Here is a 25427-nt window from a genome sequence, read left to right on the forward strand (position 1 = left end):
AAATTTTTAAAAATTACAACAAAATATATTTTTTTTAAATTTCTGAGAATTATAAAAAAAATTTATAAAAAAAAATTATCAAAAGTTAAAAATTTCGAATTTCTAAAATTTTTCAGAAAATTTATAATTTTGTATTAGGATTTCTTTCAGATTTATGAAAATTTTTAAATAATTTTTTAATTTCAAATAAAATAATTTTTTTTCAGTTTTTAAAATTATTTAAAAACAAATGTATTTTTTTTAAAAAATTTTAGAAATTCTAAAATTTTGTAAAAATTCAATATTATCAAAATTCTTTTCATTTTTTCGAAAATATTTATTTTTTGACAAATTTTTAAGAAATGATACGTTAAAAAAAATCTAAAATTTTTTAATAATTTTGAATTCTGAGAAATTTTTAAAAATTTAAAAAAAATTAAAAAATTTTTAATATTTTAATTCTACAAAATTGTAAAAAATTTTGTCAAAAAAAAAAAAATAACAAATAAAATTAATATGAATGTTTTTTTGAGATATTTGAAAATTTTTTGAAACTTTTTATAAATTGAAAATTTCTATGAATTCTAAAAAAAAATAAAAATTGTAAAAACAAAAATTAACATTTTTAATTAAAATTTAAATAAGATTTTTATTTATTTATTAAAAAAAAAAATTAATCAAAAATGCAATCATATTTTTTTGGGAGTTTTAATACAATTTTTAACTTTTTTTAAAAATAAACATGAAACACTTTTCCAAATTGCATCTTCCTCATTACAAGGCAATATGACTTAAAACTAAATAGCACCTCAAAAAGGATAAAAATTATAAAAAACAGTAATATTGCAACAGAAAATATCTAAAAAAGGCAAGAAGAATCCTTAAAAACTAAAATTTTGTCCTAATAATTTTTCCTTATAATATAACATGACTTTGAATATCAATTATTTTGTGTATAATGATAGATAATTACCTAAATTTGGATAGAATTATGCTAAGCTACGTTACTTGTCTAAGCTTTTTGTTCAGATTTCTCATCAGAAATTATTTTTCCTATATAAATATTTTTGTTTTTTTTGTTAAACTTTATACAAAAAGTGCATCTTATACAAATATTACTTCCTGTTTTCAATTGCAATTTTCCAATTTCGTAATATTAAATTTTTTTTTGATCGCTAAACTTATCAAAAAAATTTTCTTTTGTCATAATATCCGTTAAATGCATCGTTTGCTTTCATAATCTTGTTCAGTAAATATTTTAATATCTAAAAAAATTGTCCTGTATAAATATTTCTCGTAAATGTAATAATATTTTAGGTTGCTTAAAGTTAATTTTTTATGATTATGTCATAATTTTAGTGTAAATGTGAGATACGTGCTTGTTCATGTTAATCTCAATTCGCATTGGATGGCAGATTTTGTTGTTTTTTTTATATGTCAGGTTGCACGAAGGACGACGGAAAAAGTCCAATTCGTCCCGAACGTTGATGTTGTCCCTTGAACCAACCGTTTTCGCGTTTCTTTGTGACAAAGACGATGTCGCCGACGCGTAATTCAAGCTCATATTCGCTATTTGGAGGATACGGGACGATGCAGCGATATCTAAAAAAATAATTTTAGACAAAATTTTTGGTTGAACTGAAGAAATTTACCTTTCTCGTGTGTGATTTCCGCCGTTACTTGAACTTTGGACCGCAGAAGCCCCACGATTTGCCTTATTTTCGTTCGCTACAGGCCCAATTAAGCTACTCGCATCGAGACTTTGTGACTTTCGGTGGTGATGATTACTTGACGGATTGTTGGCGGTGACGACAGACGATGGCGTTGCAGCTTGCGTCGCTGAAACACTCATCATGGACGACTGATTTGATGTTTGTGCATTGCGTAAGCGATTATTGGCGGCACTTATTGTCAGATCTACGTTCGTTCGAAGGCTAAAAACAAAAAAAATGAATTTTTGAAGATTTTTTTAATTATTTTTATGACTTACTGTGCCATTGAAGGACGTTCCTTGTGTCCCTTGATACGTTGCGAGCCATAAACGAACGGACCGCTTCCTTGATTTGCTTGATTTATCACATCCATGGGGATATTTTGCAAAAGTTGACTTGGACAACTTCCGGATCTAACAAAAAAAAAAATTTTCATTAAATTTTTGATTAAAATTCATAAAAAAAAATTAAAAACTTACCTCACGTGAACCGGATGTGACAAATGAATATTTTTTGCGCCTCCCGCAGACGTTGTTGGACCAGAAACCGATGAATCTTCAAACACGGGATTATCCATGGAGTAAGCTCCGGTAGATGTTGACGGAGATTTGCTTCGTTTTGTTAAGCGTTTCACGAAACTCATGGCGGTCGAGTCTTTTTTCTCCTTTGTGGCAGAGCGATTTTGCGATTCGTTACTCGAATTGAGGGAAACATTCGGAGATGGGTCTTGAGTTAGGGAGTTTTCGTTACTTTTTCTGCTGAAAAGTGAATCCATGTGAAGCGTTTTGCTCCAATTCGACAAACTCGAGCCCGTGGATTGTTGAGCATTGTTGCGCGGCGGAAGATCGGGAGGCGGTTGGAGCGTTTTTTGATAATTATCGCGTGAGATGAAGATTGGTTGTCCCTTTTGATTCGAGGAGTGTGAGTTGCCAGATGACTAAAAATGAGAAAAATAAAATTTTTAATTATTTTTTTTTGAATTTGAAAAAAATTAAGAATTTTCACAAAACTAATAATTTTTCATTTTTAAATTGTTTTTAAATTTTTTAAAATTAAATTTATTTTTTTTTTCAACAATTTCAAAATATTTTTTGGAATTTTTAATTAATTTGTTTCAAAATTTTATTTTTTTTTTTTAATATTTTTTATTTTTTTTAAATTTTTCTTTCAAAAATTTTTTTTTTATAATTTTTCGATAAATTTAAAATATTTTTTTAAAAAGAATTGATTTAATAAAAATTTTTTTTTTATTTTTTTGAATTTTAATTTAACTAATTTTTCTTTGAAATAAAAAATTATTTTTTTTTTATATTTTTTTTTTATTAAAAAAAAATCATAGAAATTCATGAAAATTCATGAAGGTTTTAATTTTTTTTATTTTAAAGATTTTCCAATTAATTTTATATTTTTCACAAATTTTTCAATTTAATATTTTTTTTTATACTTTTAATTTCATTTTCAAATAATTATTTAAATTATTTTTTTTTTATTAAATTTTATAATTTATTTATTTATTTTTTTAATGAAAATGTAAAAAAAAAATTTGAAAATTTTCAAAAATTTAAATTTTTAATATTTTTGAATTCAAATAATTTTTTGAATTTCATTAATTTTTCTAAATTATTTTTTTAATTTAAATTTTAATTTTTTTCAAAACAATTTTTCGATAAAATTCATAGAATTTTATGAAAATTTTAAAGTTTTAAATTTTTTTAAAAAATTGCCAATTAATTATTTTTTTAAAAAATATTTTTTTATTTTATTTTTATTTTAATGAATTATTTAAATTTTTCAAAGAAACTTTTCATAAAAAATAAAATTTGAATAAAAAAAAAACTTACATTATCCGTGGCTCGTGTTCGAATTGGAGCAACATAATTTCCCGGAAAGACTCCTGATTTTTGTTGACGATTGACGCCTTTGAACCAACCATCTTGACATTTGTCTAATACATAATAAACAGCTAAAAAACACAAAAAATTAATAAAATTTCGACTTTTTTGAGAGAAAAATTTCACTTACATCCTTTTTTCAATTCCAACTCATCGGGTTTTTGCGGCTTGTACGGATATAAGGCGACATATGGCTGAATGTGAGTTTGTTGCGGATTATGATGTCCCGATTTCGAGCGATGATGCGTTCTCTCGGGTCTCCGAACTGTCTCACTCTTTTGATTTCCTGTCCCCGGTTGAACATTTTCCAACTCAGGCACACTCAAAATCTCCGCCGAATGACGATTCGAGGCGTGACTCGCGATATTTCCGCCATTTCCCGTGCTGATCAACGCCGTGAGCGAATTTCGCTTTTCGCGTGTCGTGATGGGACGTGCCTGCACTGTTACAACTAAATTTTCCGTATCTTGACTATTGATCGGGCTATTGGGCGCCGTGCTTGAATTGCTTGAACTCGTGTTGCTGGGCGTCGAATGGGGACTCGTTGAAGTTGTTGTCGAACTGTCACTCGCGTTTGTGCTGTTATTGAATGTCGTCTCGAACGGCGGTATAGGCACGGTACGAACGTTTGTTGCGGCAGACGATGACGAGGAAGTTGTCATTGGATGCGATGATGTTGACGATGAGAGTTGCATGCTAAAAATAGAGAAAAGAATTTTTAGAAGGAATTCAAGGAATTTTCTTCCTACTTGATGAAGTCACGTAAGAAAGTAATTTTTTTTACTTCGAAAAATAATTTTAAAGCATTTCAAAGTTTTATTTAAATTTAAAAAAAATGAAAAAAAATAATTAAATTTTTAAAATTTTTTCTCATAATTTTTTAACAATGAATTTCAATTTAAATTAATAAAATTTATTTTAATTTCAAATAATTAAATAAAAAAATTAATTAAATTTTAATTAAATTTCTCTTAAAATATTTTTTTTAATTAAAAAAATTTTTCAATTTAAAAAAAATGAAAAAAAAAATTAATTTAATTTTTAATAATTTTTTTTTTTTATTTTTTTTTTTTTTAAATAAAATAAATTAATTAATTTATTATTTTTTTTATTTAAATTTTTATTAATTAAATTTTAAAAAATAAATTTCAATGTCTTCTCTAAAAATATTAAATTGCCTTTAATTTAAAATTATTTATGAAAAGTCAGTTCAAAAATAATTTCAAAAAATAATAAATAATTTTGAATTAAAAAAATTTAATTTTAATAAAATTAAATATTGTTTAAAAAATTTAAAAAAATAAAATTAGGTATTATTATTTTATTTATTAATTTATTTATTTTTTTTTAAAGTAAATTAAATTAAATTAATTTTAATAGAAATATTTTGAATTAAATTTTGAAAAAATTAATGAATATTTAAATTTTTAAAATAAAATAAATTTTTAATTATTTTTTTTAAACTTTTGAAAAAAATTTATAATTTTTTAAAAAATATTTTAACAAAAAAAAACTTACTTTTTCGCAGAAACCTCCATCAGCTGCTTCGCAACGGCATTCATCTCAACAAAGGAAATTGGAAAAATGCCAATTGCATCGTCAATTCTTCCTTCCGCCCAATTCTGATCGACGCGACGCAACACATTGATCACTGTTCCCTTCTTGAACGTCAAACAACCCTCCTCCTCATTCGGTTTCATCTTGAAATCATAAAGACTTTTGCATTGTGCCACAGGAAGCGGTACAATTATTTGCACATGATTGATCGGAAAAGACCCCGTTCGACTATTCAACTCCCCAATATACCAATTCTGATCGATTTTCTTCTTCAACAAAATAATATCGGACTTTTTAAAGTTCAAATCGCCACTTTCCTTCGAATTAAAGTCGTAAATTGCCTTTGCATGGGGATGTTTCATCTTGACATTGCCGCCGCCGACATTTTCGGGCACAGAAACGGGCGTCGATTCCGTCGTTGGCGGTTCTTGTTTCACTTTTGAGGCCGTTTCGTGCGATGGACTTGCATTGTTTGTCGCACTTGTTGCCTGATTCGCGGCGTTTTTCATGCCTTCCAAAATTCGTGTGAGCAAAACGTTGGGCGGCAAGTCGTCGACGGGGATCGTTACCAAAACACGACATTCCGGGCATCGCAATTCCTTGTGACTTTCGACAATTTCCTGAAAAGAGACGAGAAAAAATGCATTGTGAGTCATGCGTGTACGAGGTACGGACGTAGGATGTGTGCCACACCAAGAAAAAAAGAATTTTTTCTCACCTTAAGGCAGTTTTTGCAGAACGTGTGTTGACACGGAAGAACTTTGCTCGAGATATCGAGCGTATTGAGACAGACAGAGCATTCCAGAAGCTCGTTTAACTTCGAGACATCCATTTTATGGCGAAATTTAGATTTTTTCCTGCTTTTGCATGTACGTTAGTGTATGTGAAAAGTGAATGTCCCACGGATTTTGTCGCGTATTTACATGGCGTCGTCAATTTTGGGCCTCTTTTCAATTAGAACACACACTTTTGACCTCCATTTGGCACGACGACATCACATTTAGCCACAATTTCCACTGAAATCCCCCGAAAAATGATTAAAAACTCTTCGAACAGCACAAAAATGCAATGTAACCCACAGCACAATGCTCGAAAACAGATCCTACGTTCAATTTTTGAACCTTTTGTCACATCTGACACTTGAATTTTTCTCATTTTCTGTCGATTTCGAGGATTTTCGGGCGAGTTTCGCTGAAATTTAATCAAAAATCAACATGATCAGAATCCCATTCGGTCCCAAACATGCTGAAATGGCATCAAGATGGTAAGAAATCCCAAATTTACTCAAAAATCATTGAAATTCCTTCAAATTTCCATTAGTTTTTGATTAAAAATCGAAAATTACATAACTTGAAATTTTGTTGGATGTTTACAGGGTGCCCAGCTTGATGTCTTTCGGAGCAGCTGCAGGTCTTGGAGTTTGTTATTACACAGATTTTAAGATGGTGTTGCAATATCTTCCCTTCTACAACACCAAATACCGCAAGGACGATGAATAAATTGAGCAGCAACCTGTAAATTAGCAAACAAATTGAAATTATTTAAGCTGGAGGGCGATTCGCAATGCGATTTAAGTAAAAAATTTTGTTCAGGGACGAGTGTTGCGATGAAAAATAAACTCCGTTAAAAAGTAATTTTGATGTTTATTTGCCTTTGAGGTCATTAATTGGAACAGTTTTGTTCTCCAGAAGTTTAAGTTCGCGTAAAATCATAAAAATTTTCTTACAGAAATGAAAAATTCGTGAAATCTGGAAGAAAATTCAATGCAAAGTGTTAAAAAAAAGTCGAAATTTTTTCAAATAAATTTATACAGAAGTATTAAAAATGATAAAAATTATGAATTAAATTAAATTTGAACTAATTTGAGACATTTTAAGACTTCTTAAAGATATTGAAGTTAAAAAAAATCAATTAAAATAAAATTCAGGAAATTTTTATAATTTTTTAATTTCATATTTTGATTGAAATTTTCTTAAAAATATATCAAATTTTATTGAAATTTTAGTTTAATTTTTTCATCTAAATTTTCTGAATAAACAAAAATAAATTTTTAATGAAAAAAAAATTAATAATTTAATTTTCATTTATTAGAATTTTTCATAAATTAAATAAATGCAAAAAGAAAAATTTTTACAAAATTTTTCTGAAGAAACAAAAATTAATTTTCAATGAAAAAAAAAATAATTTTCAAAAAATTTATAAATTAATTTTAATTTTAAAATTTTTTTTTCATGAATTAAATATTTATGATTCAAAAAAAAATTAAAATATTTTTTTTTTAATTTTTTTAATGAAACAAAAATTAATTTTCAATGAAAAAAAAATTATTAAAAATAAAAAACTTAAATAATTAAATTTTAATTTTTTCGAATTTTTTCATCTAAAATTAATAAATATGATGCAAAATTATTAATATTTTTTTCAAGTTTTTGTGAATAAACAAAAAAATAATTTAAAAAAATTAATAATTTAATTTAATTTTTTAGAATTTTTTCATAAGTTAAATAATTATAATGCAAAAACAAATTAAAATAATTTTTTGAGTAAACAGAAAAAATTTTTCATTGAAAAAAAAAAATTTAAAAAAAATTAATAATTTAATTTTAATTTTTTAGAATTTTTTTAATCTAAAAATAATTAAATATATTGAAAAAAAAAATAAAATAAATTTTTTAAAAATCTTCTGAATAAACAAAAAAAATATTTTCAATGAAAAAAAAAATATTAAAAATAATTTTGAAAAATTTTATAATTTTTTTTTAGAAATTTTCTATTCAAAATGAAAAATAGAAAATATTGCTAAAAAATAAATTAATAATTTTTTTTTATATTTTCATTCATTTTCAATTTTTTTAATAAGATAAAATTAATTCCGAATTAAAAATTTAATTAATTTTTTTTCGATTTAATTAATAATTTTTATTATTTTTTTTTAATATTTTTTTTTATTTTAATTTAAAATTTTTCAATACCTCCCAAATTAACAATTTACCTAAAATCGAATTTAATTCATTTTTTAAAAAATTTTAATTAATACAAAAATAATTTTAAATTCTTAAAATTAAAATAATGGAAAATTTTCGACTTTTTCAACACTTTGCATTTTTTTTTGTCTCATGATAAAAAAAAATTAACAAGCTTTTGCGAGTTGTCGTTGCGTCGCAGCTTCCCTCTCTTTCTGTTCCTTCAATTGTTGCACCTGAGCCGCATGCATCCGCTTCCGATGTGCATAAAAATTGCCACTGCTCGTAAACTTTCGCTTGCAAAACTCGCAACTATAAGGCGTCTCTTTCGTATGTTGTCTCAAATGATTTTTCAGAGTATTTTTCAGCTTAAAAGACTTGTTACAAATTTCACACAAAAAGTTTTTCTCATCGTTATGCTTGATCCGGATATGATTCGCCAAACATTGCTTGTTCACCGTCTCATAATCCGAACACAAATGACACTTTAACCGTTCGGCGGAATGTTGGATCATGTGTTTTCGCAAGCAAACCTTGTTCTTGAGCCATTTTTCGCAAATTTTGCACTGCATGGAATGGAGATTCGGTTGATGCGTCGTCAAATGGTACGAAAGGTTGCCTTTGCTCGTGAAGCGTTTTTGACAGAGATGACAGGAAAACTCTTCGCCCGTCTTGGAATGTGCTAAATTGAGATGGGACGAAAGACGACCCGCGCTGCAATAAGATTTTCCGCATTCGCTGCAACTGTAACTATTTCGTTGATCTTCGGGCAGGTGACTGATGGAATGGGCAATTAAGGCGGAATTGTAGGAAAAACGACGCGGACATTGTTTGCAAGCCAGCGGGCGTTGATCCTCCGGAAGATGATTTTGACGATGATACTGCAGAATTTTCGGACAAGTCAACATTTTATTGCAATCGGGACACCGAAACGATTCGGGCTCCAAATGACGACACATGTGAAGAGCCAAAGCGCGTGCCTTGAAGAGACGTTGCCCGCAACAAACGACATAACCCTTGATTCCGTGCCGCGATTTGTAATGATTGAACAAATTGTAGATGTCTTTGTACGTTTTTGACCTTTTTCCCTCTTTTGAACACACATCGCACTCTAACGTGTAAAAATCCGACATTAGTTTGTTCAATTCTTTGCCTCGAACAGTCAACTTTGCATCTCTTATTAACACTTTTGGTCGTTTTATGAGTTTTCCCTTCATCGGACTTGCATTCAAAATCTTTTCGGGATCGTCGTAATTCAATTCTACCTCAGATTCGTCCTCAGAAACGTGAATTTCTTCATCTTCGGGCTCAATTTCGGGTATTTTTATCATTTCAGGCATTGGTTCCTCGACTTGCGGCAATACTGAAGGCAGTTGTTGCTCCGTGGGCGGCGTCGCAGTGACAAAACTAATCTCGAAATGGGGTTCTTGCGGAAAAATTTGCACCAAATTCGGGTCTTCGATGAGTAAATTTTGATTATTTTTGCTGTTTGCCATGGAACAATGAAGTACGAAGACGTCTTGGCACGATCGACATTGCTCGGCAAAAGTGCTGAAGTCATTCAAGCGTTTTAGGCAGTCGATGCAGATGTTTTTTGGATGCGGATCGTCTTCGCGGATCTATTGAATTGGAAAAAAATATTTTTTATCGATGAAAAACGAATAAAAAGTGAAATTACCTCGATTTCGAGCAGTTTCCAAATCTTTTCCGTGGATTTTGTCTCAAAAACATTGTAGTAAGTTGCTTCTCCGTTTAAGAGACACAATCGACAGATGATCATGTCACTCATTTTGGGGAATTTTTAGGGACAGGGAATGGTTTTTAGTTATTTTTTCAACATTTTTACTCGGAAAATTTGGTTTGTTGATGTTTTTGTTGATTTAAAGTGACTGTAGCGCCCTCTTGAAAGTGAATAAGGATGATACAAATTAAAATTTGTTTCTTGTTTCATTTAAAAAATTAAATTTTTATGAATTAAAAAATTTTAGAAATTAAAATTAATTTTAAATTAAAAAAATAAAAAAAAAATTTAATTAAATTAATAATTTAAAAATTTTTAAAACTAAAATAATACAAAATTAATTAAATAAATTAAAAAATAAAATTAAATAATTAAAATTTTTTAAATAATTTAAATTTTTGTATAAGGTGCATTCCATTCTAAAAAATACCAAAATCACGGTTTTGATTTTTACCGATTTCTTCATAAAACAGTTATAGAAATGAAAAACTGAATAGTTTATCATGATGTCCATCAAAAAAGAAGAAATTTTTGCTTTGGCGAAATTTTTTTACCCTTATTTTTAAAAATTTTATGATAGTTTTAAAAAATTTTTATCGAAAAATCCGTGTAGCGAAAAAAAAGGTCAAAATTTCAACTTTATTATTTTAAAATTTTTGTTCACCAGGATTGTTTGTCATCTCGAGTACATAAATTTTTGCCATGAAACATATGGTTGGAAACGAACTGTTTGGTCAGAAAAGCCAAAAATGTGATATTTTTGCGTTTTTAAAAAATTTTGAACCATTGATAAAAATTTTTAAAGACGCAAATAAATGTTGTCTTAGCAAAAGTTTCTTATTTTCGGATGGACATCAAGATAGGGTAATAAGATCTGTACTTTTATAGGTAAATTTAAAATCCGGGATTTCGGTATTTTTTAGAATGGAATGCACCATAAAAACTTTTCTTTAAATAATAAATAGAATTTTATTTTTTTTAAATAAATTAAAAAAATAGTTTTCATATTTTAAAAAATCGAAAATTGACAAAACTTAAAAAAATATGAAATCAAAAGAATTTATAAAATTTATTTCAACAATTGATTTAAATAATTTAAATATATTTTCCTCAAAAAAAAAATAGTTTTAAAAATTAAAAAATAAATAAAATAATAACAAAAAATAAAAAAAAAATAAATAAAAGTAGAACTACTAATTTTATAAAAAATATTTAAATTTCGAAAATTTTTTAAATTAATTTAAATAAAAAAATTTATTTAATAATAGGTATAAAATTTAGAATAGAATTTGTTAAAAACATTAAAAAAATAAATTAAATAAAATTATTTTTTTTTTTAAAAATTCAAAATTAAAAAAAATATAAAAAAATTAATTTTAATGATTTTAACAAATAAATTGATAAATTGAAGAAATTTACAAATTTATATTTTCTTTAAAAAAATAAAATTAGATCAAAAAATAAAAAAAAAATTAATAAATAAAATAACATTCAATGCAAAATGAATATTTTCAACAAATTATTAAATTATTTTATTTTAATTTTTTTTTATTCAACTAAAAATTCATTAAAATTGAAATAAGAATAAAAAATTTTTCAAAATTAATCTTTAGATAAAAAATTATCAATTTTAAAAAAATGGAAAGACAAGAAAATTTTAAAATAAAACAAAAATGATTTGATTTTTCGTCAAGAAAAGTATATTTATTTTTTTATTCTATAAAAAATGTCATGTTGTAAAAATAATACACAGAAAAAATGGTAAAAAAAAACTCGCACTATTTCTCTAATATGGAAGCAAAGGCAAAAGCCGTCGGAATTTTGGCAACGATTCCTTCTTTCGTCAATGTTTCTCGAATTTTGATAAATCCACGTTTAAAATCCAGCCCGCAACCCTTCGACAATCGGAAATCGAGCATAATTTTGCCATCCATTTCCAACAAAGTCGCTTTAAAGATCAAATCCGCCTTCCTTCGATCCGTCGTCATAATTGTCAACAAATTTTCATCGTGCGTCTTGTACTTGAAGCCCAATTTCTCCAAGGCATCCGTCAATTTTTGCACCGTTTCGTCGAAACTCGTCGTCACACAGAAGCGCGTCATGCGTTTCACGAGTCGCTGGAATGGATTCGCGCATTGCGTCGCGTTCATTTGCGTGCAAAGCAACATGTCATCCATCATTGTGGGTTGCGAGAAGCAGAAACTGATGCGATCGCCATACGTGCTTGCGTTATTTGGCGCCTCACAATCGCCGCTGACGTCAGAAACGGAATAATTCACCGACGGCATCGGCTGCGAAAGACACATTCGCGATAACGAGTCGTCTGTGTTGCTTCCCATGAGATTTTGATTGGAGCATAAGCGTTTATTGCGATGCGGTTCGTTCGTTCCGGAGTCAGTGACATCCAAATCGTCGTCGGGTTGCTTGATTTTTTGCATGCACCATCGATGTTGCATAATATTGCTCAAAGTTAGTCGTTGTTCGGGTTCGACGGCGAGAATTTTCCTCAGTAACGAGATTGCAAGCGTATTTAACTTGGTCCAAGGCGATCGTGATTGATAATTATTCGATTCCCATGCGAGATATTCGATGCAATTCGTTGTCGGCTGATCCCACGGCAATTCTCCCGACAACAAAGTAACTAAAATTATCCCGCAAGACCAAATATCAGCAGGAACGGCAGCATATGGCTTCGAAAGTACCTCCGGCGCGACATATGGCAACGTCCCACACTTTGTCGTTAACAATCTTTCACGCCCCTTCATCCGAAACATGGTCGCCATGCCAAAATCCGAAATTTTTATGTTGTCATGTTCATCCAGCAGCAAATTTTCGGGCTTCAAATCACGATGAGCGATACCTTTTTCGTGCAAATACTCGACGCCAGACAACAATTGACGAAAATAACGTTGCGCATCAGCCGGATTCATTCCAACATCGGGCTCGATACGATCGAAAAGCTCCCCGCCCGACGCATATTCGAGAAAAATGAATTCCGTGTCGCCCTGAGAGCGTTTCCCGAAGAACTTGAGAATGTTCACGTGTTGCAAATTTCGTTGGATTGCAACTTCTTTTTTTACGGAGTTGATGGCGTCGGGATGTTTCTTCAAATCGACCATTTTCATGGCAACTGCATCGCCGGAATGTGAGTTAATGAGAAGTTTTACCTGAAAAATATTTTTAAAAAAATTTAAAAAAAAAATTTTTTTTTTAGAATTTTGTTTTTTACCTCTCCATAAGCGCCTTCGCCTAACGTTTGTGCGATTGTCCATCCATCGACAAATTCTTTGCTCGGGTTCATTTTTATTTATTTTTTTTATTTACAATTTTTTTTTGTTACAGAAAATATTTACAAGAGGGGACAATGGAGTTTCGCGGGAAAATTTTTATTTTTCTCGTTCATCGATTTTTGACAAGATTTTACACATAAATGATGGTCCAAAAATATTGCAAAGTTGTTGGCAGTGATGGTAAGGAGTTAAAAAGGAGATTTTAAGCGAGATTTGTGTGAGATTTTCGTTAAATTTTCAACAGACGATTATTGCGCGATCCCCTTTTTTTGTCAATTTTTTTGACAGATAAACAAAATTTGAGACGAATGAAAGTGATGAAAAGGTTGGTACAATTATTGAAATTGTTTTGAGTTTTTAAATTTTTAAAAATTTGACGAATTTCGAGTTTTTATTCAAAAATTCATGATTTAAATTTAAAAAAAATATTTTTGAAAAAAATAAAAGTTAAATTAAACTTCATATTTTTTTGATTTTTTTAAAATAAATTTGGATTTTTTTTTAAATTCATAAAGAGTTAACTTGATATATTTTTGATTTTTTTTTAAATTTTTTTAAAGACGAAATTTCGAAATTTTTAAAGTTTTTTTTTTTAATTTGAAACAAAAGTTAATTAAACAAAATAATTAAATTTTAACTTTTTAATTTATTTTTATTAGTTTTTTAGAATTCTAATTCTAATTCTAAAATTTAACTGAAATAGAGTTTTAATATTAATTATTACAAAAACTCTAAATATAATAAAATAAGAATTCTAAATGAACCCTATGACTCTCAAATATCCTATTACTCAAGTTATTGGCATTATTTATGCAAGTGCATCTAAAAATTTGGATGTTGGATCTACTACGACACTAACTAATGAACTCCCATAAATTATGAAGTCCGTTAAACAAGGAAAACAATTTTTTTTCAACATGCTGAAGCTTGCGGAAGCTTGAACTATCGATGACGAGCAAAGTTCTAAAAGGTAATATTGGAGTAGGTGCATTAAAAAAGGAAAAAATAAAAAGAAATTATTAAAATGTAATTTTACTCAAAAATGGAAGAAGAAATTATTGCGTTTTTAGGGGATAAACTACCAACAGTGTTTGATGTAATCGGTTTACTGCTCAACGGGTAAAACAGATTCGTATCGACGCAAAAACGACCCAAACTCGTATGAATTTACTATCAAAAGTACTTTTTTTTCAAGGTAATTGTTTAAGTTTGGGCAACATAGATTGAATACTTCGGAGCACAATCAACAGAATGAGAATCTTCGTACCAGTCTAACTAATTGTAAGAAGTACTTTTGTATGAGCCAAATGATGAAAAATGAACTAATCATAAAAGGAACATAGGCATTAAAAGAAAGAAACACAAATCAACTCAAAGTTTAAAAATTAAAAAAAAAACTTTATCGTTTGAAACATTGTTGAAGAACGTGAAATCTGCATAAAAATTTATTTAAAATTATTAAATATTTTGATAATAATCTTAAATGTATATTACTAAAGTTCATCAAAAAATAAGTATATTTTTGTGAAAAATAAATGGAAAAATTGTAAATTATTTTAAATTTCTTTAAATTTTACATTGCATAAAAATTTAAAAATATTAAAAAAAAAATTCAAAAATATTAAATATCAAAAAAAAAAAAAAAATAAATAAATAAATAAAATAAAAAATATTTTAATATTAAGAAAAAGAAATAATTAGTTTGTATACATTAATAAAATATTCAATTAATTTTTAATTTTGCCATTTTTTTACAAAAGCAATCAAATTTTTTTTTTTGAAATTTAGAAATTCAATAAAATTGAAAACATTTTTCACACTTTTGTCGTCCTTATCACTTTCATTCGTCTCGCATGGCGTTTTCCACAGACTTGAAGTGAACGAATTCTTTAAGTAAATATGTAGTCGCGTATTTTGCAGATGAAAAAATGTGAAATAATTCGGTAATTGGATGTTTTTGTTTGTAATTACAAGCGGTAAGTATCTCCTGCCTCCCGTTCACACGCCAAACACCAAAATCCGGCATGAATCGCATTATTTTGCATCGTAGTCGGCAAAAATGTTTGCCGTCTGGAATTTTTGATTACTCCATCACTTTTTTTCCCTTCAATTTCACAATCTCACTCAAATTTCTACTTTTTTTCGGCTTTCTTTGCAGGGATATCCGCCGAATTTGCTTATCACAAACACTTAGAATTCGCAAAAACCATGTAAATAGTAGGTTTCTACAAGAAATATTCTGCAACAAACAAATCGTATTAAAAAAAAAAAAATAAAGGAAAAAAAGAATCATAAATATAGGAGAGCTACATACGTCTCACAAAAAAAAAAGTAGTAGAGACATTATTTATAAAAAAATACAAAAATTTCTGCGACGCAACAACAACCGAAAATGGAGGAAGAGACACTTGAACGGGCATTCCGGGCGTTTCTGGACCAAAAAGACCTCAAATCCGCAGCAACTGCCTTCGACGAAGTGATGAGCAAGAAAAATTGTCCATCGGATGCGATGAACACTGCGCTGCTGGGGCGTTCGATGGTCTGTTTCGAGTCAAAAGAGTACAAGGAAGTCCTTAGCTACACAAACCAACTCGTCAATTCGCTTCGGAACGCAAAAAATACCGAACTGACGGTATGCCTTGCGAGAAATTTCAGCGTTCGAGCATCGGTTTTGCTAAAAGATCCCGAACCGCTGATGCAAGATGCGAAAAAACTCGTCGAGACACTAAAATCCCTCGAGCAAAGTGACAAATTGACATCGTTGGCAACCAAAATCGATGAAATTTTGGATAAATCCACGAATGAGCAACTTAAGAGCGTCTTTTCGAAAGAACACGAAGAAATTGGGGACATTTGTAAAGAGATTCATGACATTCTCGTCACGGAACTCCCCTTGGATGAGCACACAAAGTGGCTACGGAAGCGAGAAACGACCCAAAATGGCGAAACGAAGGAAGAAAATCTCGCGAAAAAGGTCGAAACTGCGCTGACTGTGAATGAAGTTGACGAGAAATCGAGCGAAAGCAATTCTTGCACGTATTGCGGCATCAGTTTCAGTGATAAAACCGAATTGCGATTGCATTGTCAAACGCAGGAGCATCAAAATGTTCTCATGTCAGACGAGGGTAAGTTCAAATTTATTAATTTTTTACTTAAAAATTTCTTAAAATGATTTAATAGTTATGTGAAAATAAAAAAAAATCGAAAAAAATTAAACATAAAAATAAAAAAAAAACTAAAATGATTTAATTAATTTTTTTAAAGGTATTTTAATTAATTTTTTAAAAAATTTTCAAAATTAAATATTTTTGGAAATCAAATTAATATATTTTCTAATTTCTCATTGATTTCATTTTTATTTATTTGTTTTTTTATTTTTATTTATTTTTTAATTTTTTGATTAAATTTTATATTAAAATTAAAAAAAAAAAAATTTAATTATTTTTTTTTTATTTATTTCATAATTTTTTGTTCTCTCTAAATTTATTTAAAAAGAAATATAATTCATTTTTTCAAATTTTTAATTTTAATCTAAAATTAAAATAATTTTTATTTAATTTTTTATTATTTTTTTAAAAGAAAATTTAATTTTTTTTATGTTTTAAATATTTTTATTTAATTTTTTTTTAAAAAAAATAAAAAAAATGAAATTTAAAAATTTTTAAATGTTTCTTCAAATTAAAAAAAAAATCAACTATTTTATTATTATTATTTTTTAAATAATTTTTTTCTCATATTTTCTTGAAAAAAAATTAACATATTTACCTAAATTAATTTAAATTAAAAATATTTAATTAAATTAAAACTATTTATGAAATTTAATTTTTTTTTTAATTTTTATAAAAATTTTTCAAAAATTTTGAACATAACATTTTGAGCTTCATTTAAAATTTCTGAATATTTTCGAATAAAAAAAAAATTATTTTAAAACTAAATTTAATCAAAAATTTTCCATTTTAGGTCGCGAATGGAAATGGCGCCCTCCCCCGCGAGGCCATTCCGCGGAATCGTATTCGCTGTGTGATAACTTTGTCGAGAACGCAATTTGCCATTATGGCAATCAATGTGCTGACGCGCACGGCACTGACGAGCTCAACGAATGGAAAGAACGTCTCGAATACCGCAAAACGCGCCTTCAACGAGCCCGCGAAACCGAATTATACGGCAAAACGTACACGGAGCAACTTTTGGACAAATGGTATTCCGCCTCGAGCCCCGAAAAAGTGATGAAAGAAAAGATCGAGGGCGTCGACGAAAGTTGCTCAAGTGAACTTGTGACTACCGTTTCGTCAAAAACATCGAAACGCGAGTGGGTTTTTATGCTTCGCACGAAAAAATCCATCAAAGCAGTCGCGCTAATGCAAGATTTGCACCGAAATCACTTCGTTATTAAACAAATACTGCCGGCTGATGTTCGAGCAAAGAAGGGCGGCAAAGAAGCTGAACTCACGTCAGATCAGGAATGGGTTGCTCCGGCGACGGAAAATAAACCAGAGACGGAAAATACGACAGTTAATCTCGAACATCGCGTGAAAATTGTCTTTTCGACGGATATTTATGGAACATTTCGTCAATCGGTGGTTTTTGATTTCGGCACGGAGCCCGTTTTGGTCAAGCATATTTGTGTGGATGTCATTCCCGTAACGGATGCGGACAAAATTCAGGAAATTAAGAAGGAAATTGTGAATACGACGGCGGAAAGATGGTGCGAAGACAACGCTGATGTCGTTTATTATCAACAAACGTCGGGCGCGCATCTCCAAAATGCCCAATATTTGGCGGATGTTGCCCGGGAGAAGGATTTGTTCGAACGATATCCGTGTCCGAGAGCGTCGACGTTCGTTTTGACGCAAACTACGATCACGGAGAAGAAATTAACGCGACACAATTACAGATCGCGCATGCACGAGTTGCTCTACGTCGAAGAAATTGCCCGTTACGAGCAAATTGCGCGCTATAATCTCACAGCATCACTAAAAATCACGACAAATTACCTTCTGACGCCGAGCGGGATGGCAACAAGCACTGCCAAATATTCGCATTCGGGAGAATTGTTCGCGCTGATGAACTTGAGCAAAGATGTCTCCGAAGATACCTCCGCCGGGCGATTAATTCTCAATAATTGCGCTTCGGTTTACGTTTCGTCGAAGGATCCGCCTCCTGCGGGCGAAAAAAGAAAAATCTACGAAGCTGTCATCGAAGATAAGGGCAAAAATATGATTTACCTGAAACTTTCTGCGGCGGCGGTGACTGGATTGGGCCTCAAACCCGACACGGAATTCACGGGAGACATTCAATTTCTCCCAAATCGCCTGTCGTACTGCGAATGGCATCAAGCCATCGACAAAATTACGGATTACAAAATAATTTTTCCCGAAACGACAGTCGAGCCGAGTATTCCGTGGACCCCAACGCGACAATGGGACTCAACGTTAGACCCCAAACTCAACGCCAAGCAAAAAGAAGCGATTATGGCAATTACGACAGACATGAAATACGCGCTGCCGCCAATTTTGTTGATCGGACCTTTTGGCACGGGGAAGACTTTTACACTGGCGCAGGCGATTAAACAACTTTTGCTGCAACCCGATGCGCGAATTCTCATTTGTACGCACAGTAACTCAGCTGCAGATCTTTACATTAAAGATTATTTGCATCCTTGGGTAGAGGCGGGCTGTGAAGAGGCACGACCCCTGCGTGTTTATTATCACAAGAGATGGGTCGCAACGGTGAACAATATCGTACAAAAGTATTGCTTGATCGATTTGAATGTGAATATGAGGAATTTTAGGCGTCCGAGTGCGGAGGATATTCTCAAGCATCGCATTGTTGTCGTTACTCTCAGTATTTCCATGGAATTGGCATCGCTGGATTTGCCAAAAGGTGAGTTTTTTTTATATTTTTTTAATTATTACTTTTTTTTACGTTTAAAAATTTTATTAAATTTTTTTTCTTATATTTTTTTAATTTTTTAAAATATTTCAATTTTTCATTTTCTCTTAATTTTGATAAATTTTTAAATTAATTAAAAAAAATTAATTTCAATTTTCTTAATTTTTTTCAAATTTTAAATAATAATTTTTTTTAATTTGTGATTTTTAATTTTTTTTAAAATAAAAATAAATTTTTCATTTAATTTATTCTCAGTTTAATTATTTTAATTTAATTTTTTTTTGTTAATTTTTGAAAATACTTTAAACTTTTTTAAATTTTTAGCGAAAATAATGAAAAATTAAAATTAAAAGAAATAATGAAAGTTTCAGAAAAAAATAATTTAAAAAAAAATTCACAAATATTAGTAAAAAATATTAAAAGAAATTTAAAATTAAAAGAAAATATTAAAAAAAAAAACAAAACAAAGAAAAATAAAAAATGAATATTTAAAAAAAAAAATAAAAATTATCAAAACAAAAAAAAATATAATATAAAAAAAAATAAATTTTTTATGTTCAAAAAATTAATTTAATAAAGTTTAAAAATTTTTTTTTTATTTTGTAAATAAATATTTTGATTTTCATTAAATTTATTTTTCGAATATAATTTAATTTTTTTTAAAGTTTTCTTAATTTTGGAACAAATAAAATTTTTCACGATTCTTCCTCATGCTGAATTAAAATCGTGATAAATTTTGCACGCCAATTTTTGAGCAATTTTAAGCTTGAAACTAAATAAAAAGTCATTCTGAAGATGAATTCTATGGAGATATGCATCGATTTTTAAAGAAATAAAAAAAAATTTTTTTATCATATTATTCATTTTTTTCTTTAAAAATTTTTTATTTTAATTTTTCTTTAAAAATTATATTAAGTTAATTATTAAATGAACTAAAAAATTATTTTTTCTTATTAACTTTTTTTTTATGAGATTTCAAAAACCTTTGATTTTTTTAAAAATATTTTCTAAAAAATTTTAGATAAAAATTTTTTTTTTAATTTTCGTATTTTTTAATTTTTAAAATTTTTTCGTTAAGATTTTTTATTATTTTTTTTTTTTGATGAAAGAAACTGAAAAAGTAAAATATTTCATTTTTTTTAATTTAAAATTTTTTAAAATTTTTAATTTTTTAAAATTTAACTGAAAATAATTTTAAATTTTTACAGAGAATTATTTTTTTATTAAATTTTTTTTTTAAATAATTTTTTAATTTTTTTTTAAAGAACAACAAATGTTTAAAAATAAATTAAAAAAAAATAATTAAAAAAATCTTCTAACAAAATTTTATTTTTACTTTTAGGTCACTTTACACATATTTTACTCGACGAAGCTGCTCAAGCAATGGAATGCGAAGCAATAATGCCATTAGCGCTCGCAAGTGAAAACACCCGCATCGTCTTAGCTGGCGATCACATGCAAATGTCTCCCGAAATCTTCTCCAACTTCGCCAAGGAACGTCGTTTGCACATTTCGCTACTTGAACGCTTGTACGATCACTATCCATCGGATTTCCCGTGCAAAATCCTCCTTTGTGAGAATTATCGAGCACATGAAGCCATCATCAAATACACGTCGGAGCTCTTTTACGAGCAAAAATTGGTTGCATCAGGTCGAATCCCGAAACACGAAAAATTCTATCCGCTCACTTTTTTCACGACGCGCGGCGAAGATGTTCAGGACAAAAATTCGACGACATTTTACAACAACGCCGAAGTGTACGAAGTGGTTGAACGCGTTTGTGAGCTGCGAAAAAAATGGCCCAGTGCATGGGGAAAAATTAATGATCAAAGTATTGGAATTATGACGCCGTATGCGGATCAAGTGTTTCGCATCAGATCCGAGCTGAGAAAACGTCGGATGGCGGGAATTAGTGTTGAAAGAGTTTTAAACGTGCAAGGAAAGCAATTTCGAGCGATTTTCTTGTCAACTGTGAGAACAAGACGAACTTGCACAAATAACAAGGACACAAATTCGAACGAGGAAGTCGATTATGGATTTTTGAGCAATTCGAAATTACTCAACACAGCAATCACGCGAGCTCAAAGTCTCGTTGCTGTGGTCGGAGATCCAATTGCCCTGTGTTCGATCGGGAAATGTCGCAAAATTTGGGAACGTTTCATCGAAATTTGCAATCAAAACAAGAGTTTGTTCGGAATTACGTGGTCTCTGCTCCGTTCGCAGCTCGACGGTGTCGAATTGAAGAAAACTTACGTCTTGAATCCGCTTGCGCCGGAATTTATTCCTCGCGCGCTGCAACACGAGGCATATTTGCGACATCAAACGGACCATTACAGTCATTATCATCATCCGAATCAGTATCATCACTCGCATCAAAATCACTTTCAGAACTACCATCCGCCCCATAATTATCGCAATGCGGGAGGACCGCCGCATAACATGATGTCACATCCGAATATGCCGCCCGGCGGTATGAATCACAATCAAATTGGACCTCCGGCATACGGGAATGGGCCTGTTCCGCATGGCATGCATCCAAATTTGGGTCCGGGACATCCGCCGCCGCCGCAGGGACCAAATTCGCAACAGTTTCCTTATCAGAATCCGCTCTACTATCAAAATCAGCAAATGATTCGCGGGCCTCCGCCTAATTTGCAGGGTCCGCAACCCAATGCGGGACCTCCGATGCCCTTTAGATCGACAGGTAAGTTGACTTTTGAGTGATTTTTGATGAAATTTTAATTTGGTGTCGTTTTAGGTCCCGGATTTGTGAATCAAACGCCTCCGATAAACATGATGAATCAACAACATGCGCCGCGAACAATGAATATGAATCAAAATCACATGTATCATCAACCGAATTTACTTCCTCCGAGAGGACCTCCGAATCAATTTCATCCAGGTTCGTATTTTTTGATTGACTTTTTCTCCAAATTTGAAAAATTTCAGTTGAATTTTGAAGAAAAAATTTTTAAATTCGTTAAAAATGGCCAATGCCCTAATGCAAATTTAAATTTTTTACCCAATGCAAATTTAAAAAAAATTCCCCAATGCAAATTTTAATGTTCTAATTCATATTCTAAATTAAATTGTTTTAAACAAAAAATAAAAAATTCGTAAATTTTAAAAAAACTTCATTATTTTTTGTTAAAAAAAAATTACAAAAATTTTACAATATCTTTAAAATAGGAAATAATTTTTTGTCAAAAAGAAAAAAAATTATATTTAAAAAATTAATTTTTTTTTTTCTTTTTGGAGATGACATTTTTTTTATCTTATTGAAACTGACTTTTATTGAAATACTTGAAATAAAAAAAAAAAAAAATTAAAAATTTTCGAAAAATAAAATAATAAATAAAAATTTTTGTTAAATAAATGAAAACTTTAAAAGAAATATCTTTAAAAGTTATAAATAATTTTTTTTATTTTAATTCAATTAATAAAAAAAATTAATTGAAAATTTAAATTTCACAAAAATTTTTTTTCAATTTTTATTTCAAAACTTCTTTCGAATTTAATCAATTAATTATGTTAATTTTTATTTAACGCTATTTTTTTAATTTTAAAAAATGATTTTTTTAAAAATTTTTTTTTTAAATTAGGTATTTAAGAAAAAAAATAAGATAATTTGAAAACTTTAAAGAATTAATAAAATAATAATAAAAAATAAAAAAAAAAAAAAAAAAAATAAAAAAAATATTTTTATTTTATTTTAATTTTTTTTTTCATTTTTTTATAAACTTTTCAATTTGTTTTATTTTAATTTTTGAAAAACATTTTAATTTAAAAAAGTATTTAATTAAAAAATTTTTATTTTCCATTTTCTTTATAAAAAAATTTTTTTTTTCAAGCTGAAAAATATTTTAAGAAATTTTTTTATTTTTATTTTTAATTTTTCATTTCATTTTTTTTTTAATTTTTGAAAAATATTTTAATTTAAAAAATTATTTAATTCAAAAATTTTTATTTTTCATTTTCTTCATAAAAAATAATTTTTTTCAAGCTTAAAAATATTTTAACAAATTTTAAAAATTAAAAAAGAAAATTTTAAATTAAAAAAAAAAAATTAATAAAATTGTGAAGAAATTTTTTTTTTTTGAAGAAGGCTTTTGAAAACAATTGATATAATTTTTCCGAATTTTTTTTAAAGAAAATTATTTTCTAATTTTAGAATTACAAGTTCCTCCCGTTCAAAATGTTCGTAACCAATTACCGCCTCCGCAACAACCTCCCTTACGAAGTCCCGGATCTCACAATCTCCAAATGCCTTACGGAATGCAAAAGACACAACAGGCGCCTTATTTGCCGCCGCCGCCGCAACAACAAACGCCCAATCAAATGTTCGCGCCATCCCAACAAAACGCATTGCCGCCCAATTTACGTCAATCCGCAGCGCCGCAAATGAGTCCGGCACCTCCGTACGCCCAGCATTTCAACCAAGAGCATCACATTGGAGCTCCCTTGCCGAACGACATCCTGAACTCGATGCGAAATAACGCCGCTGTGGCCCAGCAACAAGTCGTTCAGCAAAAAATGCCGTATCCGTCACTCGATCAACAAGCATCGCAGGCACGTCATGTCGAGAACAAAGATTTTACTTTTCTCCAAAATGTACATTTTCCCGAAAAATTGCCGCAAATTCAACAACAACCCCCGTCGCATGTTCATCAAAGTCATTTGTCGTCGCAACAACAGCTTCAGCCCCATCATGGCGCTTCGCAAAATCATCTTCATTCGAATTTCGGAGGAAGTCACACGAGCGATTTAAGTAGTCTTTTGCCGCCGAACATGAGTTTTTACGAAATGGCGCTCGAATCGAAGGATATTCAGCTGAAATGGTTCCTTCGCTTGATGGAAACGCAAGGAATCGAAGCAGCCAATAAATTTACGGAAATTTTGAGACAAGTCCCGAATCTCATGTCGAATTCCGGCATGAATAATCATCAACAGCAACCGATGATGCCACAAAAAACGGAATCTGCCAACGATTTGGAGCTCGATAACTTTTTCGATAATTTGCCGCAACCCTTGCTGAAAGACATTCTCGGCTTATCGACAAGTAACGCACCGAATTTGGGTTCAACAGCATCTCACGGAACGGGTTTGGGTTCTTCACATCTCCTCGGAAACGGAATTATGGGAAGTCATTCGTCCAAAAGTAGCGTCGACAGCGAATTAAAGGATTCGCATCAATCGGTGCCGCTTTATCGACGTCAAGCAGGGCAAAGTTACAGCAGTAGCATGGCATCATCGACCTCCGCATCGACAAAAAATCACTCAATTGCGTCATCGACACCCGACATTCTCGAGACAAACTTTTTCGAGTCGATTGAAAAATTATCGCAAAATTTCACGACGTCACTTTTCAATCAGCAAACCTTCAATAACGACCATAATGGCTTCCAAGCAGGCCTTCCGCCATTACAGCAACTTCTGAATCAAGCGAATTCGCAATTTTCGCATCATCCCGCGAATAGTCAGCAACAACCACGTATGATGAACATGGGAAGTCATCAAATGTCGAGTCAAAATGTGCAGCAGCAGCAGCAACAACGCGCCAACGAATCTGTCGAGGAAATGCTTAATCGTCACAATTCGACGACATATGCGAGCGTTTTGAGTGGCGCGGGCGCAGGTAAGCAACCGTCAGCGAATAATCATGGGAAAGAGGATCCGGATAAAGATCCATTTACTGCTAATTTGTGTGCTTCTCGCAAAAGTAATGGATTTTACAATTATTTTCAATAAAATAATGTTAAATGATAGAGAAAAAACAAGAAAAAAACATAAAAAATAAACATTAATGTTAGAAATTAGTTCATAAACGTAAAATTATAAAAGAAAAAAAAAATAAAAATTATAACATTAATTAATATAATATTCAGATGTATACCCAAGATCAATAAAATAATGAATTTAAATCCGTAAGAAAGTTTGTAATAAAAAAAAAATGTTTGATTTTCATCTATACTATAGAATAATAATAATAAAAAAAATATATTAAAAATCATAAAAAAATAAAAAAAAATTATTAAAAAAAATTTTTAAAAATAATTTCCATATTTAATTAAATATTATTCAAATTAATTATTAAAAATAATCAAATTAAAAAAAAAAAAAATATATAAAAATACAATTTTTCCTTTAATTTTTCTAAATTGAATAAAACTATCATGTTTAAATTTTTATAATTAATTAATTAATAATTAATTTTTATAATAATTATTAATTTTCAAAATGCTTCGTTTAAATTCATTGAAATAGATTTTACTAAATTGAGACAATTTTCATAAAAAATAATAGAACCTAAATTTTTTTTAAATAAATAAATTTTTAAATATTAAAAAAAATATTAAAAAATAATTTTCATATTTAATTTAATATTATTCAAACTAAATATT

The 25427-nt window shown here is 29.4% G+C and overlaps 5 protein-coding genes across 5 annotated transcripts; 2 read left to right on the forward strand and 3 right to left on the reverse strand.

The window, feature by feature from the left end:
* Positions 1-1162: 1162 nt before the first annotated feature.
* LOC134830533 (E3 ubiquitin-protein ligase SH3RF1) lies at positions 1163-6211 on the reverse strand. The gene is made up of 8 exons (XM_063844046.1): positions 5859-6211; positions 5102-5760; positions 3714-4279; positions 3533-3654; positions 2171-2628; positions 1970-2104; positions 1632-1913; positions 1163-1581 (listed from the first exon to the last, which is right to left on the reverse strand). Exons 1-8 carry the CDS (start codon positions 5970-5972, stop codon positions 1410-1412), a joined length of 2508 nt encoding a protein of 835 aa, XP_063700116.1. The 5' UTR covers positions 5973-6211; the 3' UTR covers positions 1163-1409.
* Positions 6212-6265: 54 nt separating this feature from the next.
* On the forward strand, positions 6266-6774 carry LOC134838247 (cytochrome b-c1 complex subunit 10). Its single transcript, XM_063853737.1, has 2 exons — positions 6266-6404; positions 6516-6774. The coding sequence occupies exons 1-2, from the start codon at positions 6355-6357 to the stop codon at positions 6637-6639; spliced, it is 174 nt and encodes a 57-aa protein (XP_063709807.1). The 5' UTR covers positions 6266-6354; the 3' UTR covers positions 6640-6774.
* Positions 6775-8124: 1350 nt separating this feature from the next.
* LOC134838181 (zinc finger protein 879-like) lies at positions 8125-9940 on the reverse strand. The gene is made up of 2 exons (XM_063853656.1): positions 9782-9940; positions 8125-9722 (listed from the first exon to the last, which is right to left on the reverse strand). Exons 1-2 carry the CDS (start codon positions 9890-9892, stop codon positions 8271-8273), a joined length of 1563 nt encoding a protein of 520 aa, XP_063709726.1. The 5' UTR covers positions 9893-9940; the 3' UTR covers positions 8125-8270.
* A 1587-nt stretch (positions 9941-11527) lies between these two features.
* Positions 11528-13402, reverse strand: LOC134828176 (serine/threonine-protein kinase grp). Its single transcript, XM_063841177.1, has 2 exons — positions 13074-13402; positions 11528-13011 (listed from the first exon to the last, which is right to left on the reverse strand). Exons 1-2 carry the CDS (start codon positions 13143-13145, stop codon positions 11623-11625), a joined length of 1461 nt encoding a protein of 486 aa, XP_063697247.1. The 5' UTR covers positions 13146-13402; the 3' UTR covers positions 11528-11622.
* A 1611-nt stretch (positions 13403-15013) lies between these two features.
* On the forward strand, positions 15014-24925 carry LOC134828175 (probable helicase with zinc finger domain). Its single transcript, XM_063841176.1, has 6 exons — positions 15014-15110; positions 15293-16259; positions 17095-19017; positions 20369-21730; positions 21785-21928; positions 23198-24925. The coding sequence occupies exons 2-6, from the start codon at positions 15527-15529 to the stop codon at positions 24772-24774; spliced, it is 5739 nt and encodes a 1912-aa protein (XP_063697246.1). The 5' UTR covers positions 15014-15110; positions 15293-15526; the 3' UTR covers positions 24775-24925.
* The last annotated feature ends 502 nt before the right edge of the window (positions 24926-25427 follow it).

This window comes from Culicoides brevitarsis, chromosome 1, assembly GCF_036172545.1.
Source record: "Culicoides brevitarsis isolate CSIRO-B50_1 chromosome 1, AGI_CSIRO_Cbre_v1, whole genome shotgun sequence".
NCBI classification, from domain to species: domain Eukaryota; kingdom Metazoa; phylum Arthropoda; class Insecta; order Diptera; family Ceratopogonidae; genus Culicoides; species Culicoides brevitarsis.

What these genes read in the sequence shown, in the direction of transcription:
- LOC134830533 (XM_063844046.1), bottom strand. Translation starts at nt 5,972, where the DNA reads ATGGATGTCTCGAAGTTAAACGAGCTTCTGGAATGCTCTGTCTGTCTC. An exon ending in GTTGGAATTGAAAAAAGGAT is followed by an intron (nt 3,655 to 3,713) that starts GTAAGTGAAATT and finishes TGTGTTTTTTAG; the next exon opens with CTGTTTATTATGTATTAGAC. An exon ending in GGAAATCACACACGAGAAAG is followed by an intron (nt 1,582 to 1,631) that starts GTAAATTTCTTC and finishes TTATTTTTTTAG; the next exon opens with ATATCGCTGCATCGTCCCGT.
- LOC134838247 (XM_063853737.1), top strand. Translation starts at nt 6,355, where the DNA reads ATGATCAGAATCCCATTCGGTCCCAAACATGCTGAAATGGCATCAAGA. An exon ending in GCTGAAATGGCATCAAGATG is followed by an intron (nt 6,405 to 6,515) that starts GTAAGAAATCCC and finishes GGATGTTTACAG; the next exon opens with GGTGCCCAGCTTGATGTCTT.
- LOC134838181 (XM_063853656.1), bottom strand. Translation starts at nt 9,892, where the DNA reads ATGAGTGACATGATCATCTGTCGATTGTGTCTCTTAAACGGAGAAGCA. An exon ending in GGAAACTGCTCGAAATCGAG is followed by an intron (nt 9,723 to 9,781) that starts GTAATTTCACTT and finishes CCAATTCAATAG; the next exon opens with ATCCGCGAAGACGATCCGCA.
- LOC134828176 (XM_063841177.1), bottom strand. Translation starts at nt 13,145, where the DNA reads ATGAACCCGAGCAAAGAATTTGTCGATGGATGGACAATCGCACAAACG. An exon ending in GCGAAGGCGCTTATGGAGAG is followed by an intron (nt 13,012 to 13,073) that starts GTAAAAAACAAA and finishes AATATTTTTCAG; the next exon opens with GTAAAACTTCTCATTAACTC.
- LOC134828175 (XM_063841176.1), top strand. Translation starts at nt 15,527, where the DNA reads ATGGAGGAAGAGACACTTGAACGGGCATTCCGGGCGTTTCTGGACCAA. An exon ending in TGTTCTCATGTCAGACGAGG is followed by an intron (nt 16,260 to 17,094) that starts GTAAGTTCAAAT and finishes TTTCCATTTTAG; the next exon opens with GTCGCGAATGGAAATGGCGC. An exon ending in ATCGCTGGATTTGCCAAAAG is followed by an intron (nt 19,018 to 20,368) that starts GTGAGTTTTTTT and finishes TTTTACTTTTAG; the next exon opens with GTCACTTTACACATATTTTA.